General features: G+C 52.4%; 1 protein-coding gene across 1 annotated transcript; it reads right to left on the reverse strand.

Moving 5' to 3' along the window:
* Positions 1-654: 654 nt before the first annotated feature.
* Positions 655-8,218, reverse strand: LOC122181417. Its single transcript, XM_042873884.1, has 3 exons — positions 8,072-8,218; positions 6,933-7,942; positions 655-1,108 (listed from the first exon to the last, which is right to left on the reverse strand). Exons 2-3 carry the CDS (start codon positions 7,408-7,410, stop codon positions 933-935), a joined length of 654 nt encoding a protein of 217 aa, XP_042729818.1. The 5' UTR covers positions 7,411-7,942; positions 8,072-8,218; the 3' UTR covers positions 655-932.
* Positions 8,219-8,528: the final 310 nt, after the last annotated feature.

An 8,528-nucleotide genomic window follows, 5' to 3' on the forward strand; every position in this document is an offset into this window, starting at 1 on the left:
CTCGGTGGTGGGATCAGCAGAAGTGCCCCCACCTTGCCAGACAGGGACACACACACATATACACAGGGAATTAACGGGGATTCACGTCACCCTCAGGCTCTGTACACCCATATAGAACTGCTCCCCATCTCCCCTGGCATTCCCCGTTAAAGCCCCACTTCCCTTGACAACCACAGCCCCATGCTTTTGGGAGGCAGATGATGCTCCAACCCCTGCTATGGCTACCCTGGGGCTTGGGCAATTGACTCTGCTTGGGATCAGCCCCTCTGGCCTTTTTTGAATTTGAAAAAGATGTAGAGAGCTGTGCTGTACAGAGAAATGGTGGATCCTGCTTCAAACATCACACGTGTGTCTGTGGTGACCCCAGCACACCCTCAGGGAGTCACCCAGCTTGGAGGTGACAAAGGGAACCCAAAGGGGATGAGCCAGGGATGCAGCTAAATGGGGACACAAAGAGCTGCGTTCACTGCCGGTGGGTCCCTGCCCTTCCCTCCAGCATCATCTCTCCAACTGCATGGGTGTGCTGGGAGAGATTTGTAGGCACATGTATTTGTTGTACATCTTTTTTGTCTCCCCACTTTGCCCTTCCCACCACCCCATTCCCATGATGCAGGACAGCCGCATGCCAAAGGACCACACTTCTCTCTGTCTCGCCTCTGCTTGCTGTATTTCTCCATTTGCTCTTTCGCTATTCATGGGGAAAAAAAGGAAGCTGATAGACCCACAGGACTGACAATCCCGTGGCCCTGGCAATGTCCTTGGAACCTGGAGGGCTCTGCCCTGCAGGCTCTGCTCATCCCGCAGCCTCTTTCCCTTTGCCCCCATCCCTGCAGTGCCGGTTGCTCAGCAGCAGACAGTCCTCTGTCGATGGTAGAGGCGAACAAGGAGACTTCCCCTGGTCCTTCCCTGCCATGCCCATCCCATCATGCTGCTCACGTCTGCTGTGGCAGGTGGCAGGTCTCGCCGATGGCGATGACCACGTCCTGGGGCTGGCGGTCGTGGTGGCGGGGCACCTCGGGCATCTCACTCATCTCATTGACGCTGCTGGTGATGCAGTTGACGTCACTTTTGTTGCTGTTGTCATCTGGGTTGGGGCCGAAGATCCAATCTGGGAGTGAAGGAGGAAAAAATACAGTTCCCAGATCCAAAACCCAGGTAGGAAATTCTCCATTCCCATCCTCCATTGAATCTTGAGCTCTGAGTATGAGGTCCCAGGAGCGTCCTCTGCCCTCTCTATCCCTGTCCCCATCCCTGTCCCATCCCCACCACTCCATCCCATCACCACAGTGCTGTGGCACAGCCTGTGCTTTTCCCTCTTCTTTTTCCCATTTCTCAGGTTGCTGCTTTCTGGAGGCTCTCCTGGCTCAGGCAAATGAAATCATGCTGCTAATCCTGAAAATTAAAATTAAGTGTCTCCGAAGCAAGTCGTGCATCTGGGCTCTCCAGCAAGCAGTGTGTTCTGTGCCATGGCTTTTTGCTGTCAGGAATGGAGAGGACGATTAAGTAACCGTGTGACATCCCAATGAATCTGCTGCTGGAATAAGGAAAAATGGCCTGAGCTGGTGGCTGGGGATACATCCTCTGTGAGAATGCACTGCAGCCATGTGGGGCTTGGGACCCTCCCTGGGCTGCTCTGAGGAGTTGGGAATGAGAAATGAGAAAAGCAATGAGAAAAAAATGAGATAGAGAAATCCAGGTGAGAGGAGAGTTGTTCCTGGGGTTGGAGGCAATGGAAACCTCTTCAAGTAGCACAGGAACCCTCTCTGGGGTGGGTTTTGGTCTGCAGTGCCTGACCTGACCAAGTAGGGGTGAAAGGGGATCAACATGTCACTGCCATGCAGGGAAAAATGGAAAAGTCTACTGGAAGATATCAATTTGATGCAGTTATCATAGAATCATAAAGTCACAGAATATCCCAAACTGGAAGGGACACATTCAGATCAAGAGTCCAATTTGCCTGTTGCAATGCAATTATTTAACTTTTCTCTCCAGGCTGAACCAGATGGCCATGTCACCCCGAAGGTCATCGTGCCCATAGGCACCCAGGCTGGTTGGTACTCCTCATGCAGCATCTTGCTGTGACGTGGAATCAGAAGGCAATAAAGAGATCACCCCTACAAATACTATTAAAATCCTCGGCTGGCTTTTTCCTTGACGTCAGCACTAAAACTCCCATGGGAGATGGTCTGGTTGGGAAAAGGGGGAATAACCTGGAGGATGCAGAAAGATGGGCGATGGGACTTCATATATCAACCTAGGAGTTGGACTCGATGATCCTTATGGGTCCATTTCAACTTGGGATATTCTATGATTCTTCGATTCCACATCCCAGGAGTGGTTGGATGAGAGCTGTGGTGTGCAGAGGGCACAAAGAATGGGAAGATGAGACAACATATTTGAGCAAGGGGAGGTGGCAATTGGTGGCCAGATGGAGAGTCCTTTGGGATGCATTCTTGGAGAAGCAAGAGGACGACATGGCAAGGCAGTGGTAAAGGAAGAAGTGCAGAAGTTAATCATTGGGGAGAGCACTGGAGAGCTCAGCAAAAGCCATTTCCTTGAGAAAATGTCACATCTAGGAGGATATTGCCTGGTTTTCAGGGTTGGCTGCTGGCTGCTTCTCGAGTGCGTGTGGACTGGATTGTGCGCGCTAATCCCAACCACTGTTTCCCTGGGAATTATTGCTGGAGCCTGCTGGATCTAATTACCTGGTAATCTGCAGGAAGATGTAATTAGGTTGTCATTAGAGGGTATTTACTGCGATGCCTTTATGATTTGACTGTGCTAGTAAGGAGTGAAGTAATTACGCAATTACACGTTATTTGTGGCCATTTATGGCCTGTAACTGCAGTGTGGTTCTGTATGTGGATGAAGGGAGGCATGGAGTGCAGAGAGGCCCCACATGGAACCAGCAGAGGATTTTCTGCCAGCAGGTCCATGAAGATACAGCCATAAAGATGTTGATGTCCTTATCTCCTGCCAGCTCCCATCATGCATCTTTGGCAGTGGTTGTCTGTTCTGGGATGGGATGTGGGGTCTGAATCACAGCAGGGGAGAAAATGGGGTCCCTCAGGATGGCCCTTAAGCAGGGACCAGGCAGGGGACAGAATGAATGTCTTTGGCCCCCCTGCAATGATAACTTGCTCTGATGAGGGAGAAACTTGGCAGGGGATGGAGACGAGGATGAGGATGGGGATGGGGATGGGATGGAATAGAGATGGGAATGGGATGGGATAGGGATGGAACTGGGATGGGATGGGGATAGAGATGGATATGGATGAGGATAGCGACAGGTATGTGCGGCTGCATTTCACATCATACTGAAGCACAAGTTAGAAACATCCAGTGCCAAATGCTACAGGAGAATTTGTAACCAGCTAATGGAGGTGAGAGCAGCCAGGAGAAGAGGAACAGTGGTTACTAGCTGAAAGCAGATAAAGCCCTTAGCATCATGATGGGTATTTCTCTCTCCATCTAGTAAATCTGACAGGCAGGCACACAAGCAACATAAAATGGACACAACTGCTACCAAGAGGAGAATGAAATCTTGTTATGGAGCAAAGAAGAGCCCAACTGCCAGGAAAACAGATCTGGTTGCGACCTCGAAAGAGCAGGGATTTGTCTTCAGGAGTGAGAATTGCGGTCATGAGAGGGGCAGAGGGAGCAGTGAAAGGCTGGGATTTAAATGCAGCCCAGTGAGCGAGATGTTCACACTCCCTGCAGAGCTGGCAACAAGCAGCGGAAGGGGAAATGTGTTAGATGAACAACCACCCTCGTGCTCGTGCTTTATTTGCTTCAAATGGAGCCAGGTGTGAAAAGGGCTGCTAAAAAAGCCCTTGTTCCAGCAGCAGGAGCAGAAGCACTTCGTGTGAAGCAGGTCCTGACCCACAGGTCTGCAGATATCTCCCAGATTTTTCCACTTCAAAGGGCTTCTCTGCACCAGCACAGCCAGCCCCAAAGGGAAACTGAGGCGGGGGAGGTCAGCAACTGTGATGGGGACACAGAGGGGAGCCTGACATAGTCTATTCTTTTCCAACAACCTTGATAGGCAAATGAATCATCCGGAAAGCAGACCCTGAAAAGAAGACATGAGTCTTCTCTGATGGGGCTGACACAATTTGCAGTCCCTGCCTCCCGACACAGCCACGGGATGCAGCATCCAAAGGCCCTGCAGTTCTGCGTGGGAGCAATTAAAGCAGATCCCAGCTCCCTGCAGGATCACCCAGCAGCTATTTTCAGCAATACATTCATGCACAGTTTCTTTGTTCAAGGAGATGACGGCTCCTTGAAAGAAACCCAAAATGTGGTGGATGGAGATAAGGCTGAAAAATAAAAATACAGCCAATGGGGTGAAAGGGTGAAGAGAAGAAAGACCCCACTGCAAGGACAGATTGGGGCTTTGAGCAGCCCCAAAGCCAGCACCCAGCTCTGTCCCACCAGAGCCTGCCTTGCATGGGACCGTTCCAAGGGGGGATATGAGGAAGGGCACTGTGAATCACTGATGTGAGGAGACCTGGGCTGCCCTGGGGACACTGTGGAGCATCAGCTCCCATACAAACAACAGCTCCTTCCCACATGGGTCCCTTGCAGACAGCCCGGTGCATCCCCTGGGCATCACCCACAGCACACATCCCCATGGCAACTGCTTTGTTTTGAATCAAACTTTTCTTATATTTCATTCCTAACCCCGTTTTCCCCCCTCTTTCTTTTACTTTGTGCTTAAATAAGGGCAATTTGCAGTGAACTGGGGAGGGAGGAGGAAGGGCAGGCTGATTCCCCAGGATTGCAGTAATTAGGCACTTCCTACGTTGGTGACAGGCTGCTCATCTGCCAAGGCAGCACCTGCTGTCTCCAGCAGCGCTCCGAGTTAAGCCTCTTTCTGAACACTTCATTCCAATTTGTCTTAGCCGGCTCTGATCCTCACCCAGCATGCAGCCTTCCTCCCATCTCCAGGCGCTCACCTCCATCCTTGTTTGGTGTGGATTCTTAGATGAACCCCCAGCTGCTGGGGCTGCTGTTGCCCTGGCAGGGATTTTGCCCTGTGCTTATCCTCCGTGGGCACTCTGTTGGCCAGGATTATGGGAAGAGCATCATTTCCCCCCTTGGGGCTGCCTGCCCACCAGGTCCATGCTCTCACTGAGTTCTTAAAAAGCAGCAGCAAAGGGCTTAACTGCCCATTCGGATTCAGCATGGGTAAGGAGCAGTGAGCCCCTTGGCCAACCCAAACCTCTGCCTGCTGTGCACAGTCCCGGTGAGCTGTGCCCTACAGGCAGGTATTGGGGAGTCAAAATCCTCTCTGCCGTCGCTGAGGGAATGTTTAAGGCAGTGATTAACTATTCATACTTTAATCTCTCCGAAACAGGCTCCAGCCCTTTGGCATCTTATTTCCATCTGTCTCTGTATCCTTCTAAATATGATTAGCACAGAAATGCTGATAGGGGAGGTTTGAGCTGCTGCTGAGCGTATAAATCCGGTCATTGTGTTTGAGCAGCTAATAGAGCAGCTTCTTATTTACTGCCCCAGTCCTTCCGCCCTGTCCCTGGAGTCACTTGGAGCACACTCATTGGAATGCAGCCCTCTCTGTACAGGCTGGAGTTGGGCTCGGAAGGAGGGGATCGTCCAACCTGAAGAAGGGCTGATCCTGGAGAGACACAACGTGCTGTCTCTGTGCCCATCCAGCTCTGGGATGGCCCTAGAACATCCAAAGGAAATCCCTCTGTGAAGGGCTTTGCAGATGACAGAGTTCAACAGAATTCACCTTGTGGGGACAGCACATAGGGTGCTGGGCTGACCCGGTCCTAGGGCAGCAGTGTATTTATAGGTGCTGCCCCTTCTGCCCACCTCTGCTGGGAAGGCAATGCAAAGTAAGATGAGTGCCAGAGCGAAAAAACATTACAACCCCAGCAAGCTGCTGATTAAGTGTTAGATTTAACACTTGAAGGCTGTTTTTGTTCCCCCAGCTGGGATGAGGGCAGCCCTCAGCAGCAGCTCCATGCCCTCACCATAGCTAAGCCTCACATGAGCCCCGGAAGCCCTTGCCAGGGGTTTTTCCCCTTTTTGTCCCCAACGTCTGGGGACTGCCTGCCCCAGGGGCTTCGAAAAAGGAAAATAAAGGGAAATAAGGGGAAATTAAGGGAACATGTGAATGACCAGCTAAACAAATCTGGGGGCAAAACCCAAGAGTGTCGGTGAGGGCTCACCACAACCAGCCAAGTGCAGCTGCCTTCCCACAGTGGCAGCAGCCAGCAGTGTCCAGCTCATGTGGCTAATGCCAAGGGACCTCATGTATTGTCAACAGGAGGATGTGAAGCAGCCGGGAGGTCACATCTCACAGTAATATTCACTCTCTGTACTGTCATCTCACAGAGTTGTCGCAGCAGCTCCAGAGGTTGTGATCACTGTGCTGGGTGCTGTGTAGGGCAGCAAGGTGGCTGAGCTGTATTTCCCAGGAGGTTTGCTGGTGTCTAATAACCGTGGAATTGGACCAGATGACCTTTAAGGGCCCTTTCCAACTCCAGGGATTCAATGATTCAATGACAATGAGGTGCTAAGTTGATAATGCAGGTTTTCTTGTTGGGTTGCTACCCTGTGCTCAGGTGTCAGTTGCCATGAAACTTTTTGTGTCAGAGGCCTTTAATTAAAGCTCAGATGAAGCTGGCAAATGGGTTTAAAAGCATTTGGCAGCACAGACGTATGCACACACACACATTTATACACATGCACACGCACGCACAAGCCTCACTTCTTTAAGAAGAGACTAAGCCCAAGGATTTCCTCTGGAAAGCTGATCAATCTACAGCTCAGTACAGAGAACCCAGTGCATGGGTTACATTCACACACAAAAACACGAAGGGGTCAGGGCTTGGTCTAACATCCACCCACACCCAAGAAAATGGTTTGCATGATCTTTTTGAGCACACGATGCCCACACTCACCTATAAAGTCATGAATGAGGTCCTTGATGAGGTGCCCAACAATGGCGTACGCCACTGCCACCACCACCAGGGCTGCCATGAGAAGGTAGAGGACAGCCTTGGGCAGAGGGATGGCGTCGCGAGGAGGGGGTTTGTACTCCTTGTACAGCTGGTCATTGTCAGAGTAAGAGTACTGAAACAAGTGGTCTAGGCCAGCCGTGAAGTTGCTGGAGTTCATGGGCTGGCTGTTGGCCAGGTAGCTGTCCTGCTCAGGGTCCTGCAGGACGCTCACCACTGAGCTGGTAGTGGCTTCCACTTGCTGCACCAAGTTCAGGGTCTTGTTCACGCTGGGGAGGATCTGAGAGAGGAAAGCGCTCCAATCTTTGATGGCACTGATGTTGCAAATGAGCATAGTTGCAATGAGGGCAGAGATCTCCGAGCCCAAGAGATGTAAGAGGGAGAGAAATAGGCAAAAATTGCTGTGCTTACACCGAACCATATACTTCAGGCAGAGAAAGTCTCACTGGGGTGGGTTTCTCAGTATCAAATTCTTACATGATCCAGTTGGGATGCATCCGTGGTACCGTTGTCCTCACTGCTGGATATGCATGCAGCAAACCCCTATGGGCATGGAGTCCCTTGGGAAAAAGTAGATGCTGGGATGAATTGGAGCAACATCATTTCCATTCCTCAGCTGCCTCTCCCTAATGCCACTTGCTGATGGAAAGCAGAGAGCCACGATCCTGTCGGTATTTTCAGTCATCTGGAAAAGAAAGACGAATTGCCCTTCCCCAGCTCTTTACACAGGTGTCCGTCCTTGGCGAGAGAGGAACCCCTCAGTGTCGCTCCAGCACCGGGTGTTGCAGCGCTTGGTGTGCGGTGATGCGCTGTGGTCGTCCCCAAAGTGTTTACGGAAGAGAAATGGATTTTCCCCAGCGCCAAAGTTCAGCTGCTCCCGGTGTGCTCCGGAGGTGCACAGCTCCCGGCCCCAGCAGCAGCAACAATTTCTGCCCACATCTCCCGATCGATGCCTTTAAAAACAAAATCCCGGGGGAAAAAAAAAAAAAAAAAAAAAAAAAAAAAAAAAAAAAAAAAAAAAAATTAAGAACAAGAACCCAGAGCCCTGTGCTATCCGGAAGGCACCAATCGTCGGCTTTTACCTTGGGGGCTTCTGCGAGGCAGCGGCTATGCGACGCCCCGGCTGGCTTAATGCCGTGCTCCCTGCGGAGCTCCTTTCGAGCTCTGCGTGGGTGCCCCCGTCCCGCGCGGCCCCGTGCTTCGGCGGAGTTAATCCCCAACGCTGCGCTCGGCTCGGGCTCCCGGCTGGAGGAGAAGACGCGGCGACGAGCAGCCCGAGGGCGCGCGTGGGCGCGGATGCACGCTTGGGCGCGGAGCCGGCGGCAGCTGGGGGTGCCCCGGTGTCCCCCGGGCCGGGGCCGAGCCCCGCCGCCCGCCCGCAGCCGGGGCTGAGCAATGCCGGGCTCCGAGCACTGCGCTGCCGGCGGGCGGGATCACATGGCGGGCGCTATCAGGAGGAGGGCAGCCGATCCCATCCCCATCCCCATCCCCATCCCCATCCCCATCCCCATCCCCATCCCCATCCCCATCCCCATCCCC

Source organism: Lagopus leucura, unplaced genomic scaffold (genome assembly GCF_019238085.1).
Source record: "Lagopus leucura isolate 7727_CA_CO unplaced genomic scaffold, USGS_WTPT01 Super-Scaffold_100009, whole genome shotgun sequence".
Classification (NCBI taxonomy): domain Eukaryota; kingdom Metazoa; phylum Chordata; class Aves; order Galliformes; family Phasianidae; genus Lagopus; species Lagopus leucura.

What these genes read in the sequence shown, in the direction of transcription:
- LOC122181417 (XM_042873884.1), bottom strand. Translation starts at nt 7,410, where the DNA reads ATGGTTCGGTGTAAGCACAGCAATTTTTGCCTATTTCTCTCCCTCTTA. An exon ending in CCTCATTCATGACTTTATAG is followed by an intron (nt 1,109 to 6,932) that starts GTGAGTGTGGGC and finishes CTTCACTCCCAG; the next exon opens with ATTGGATCTTCGGCCCCAAC.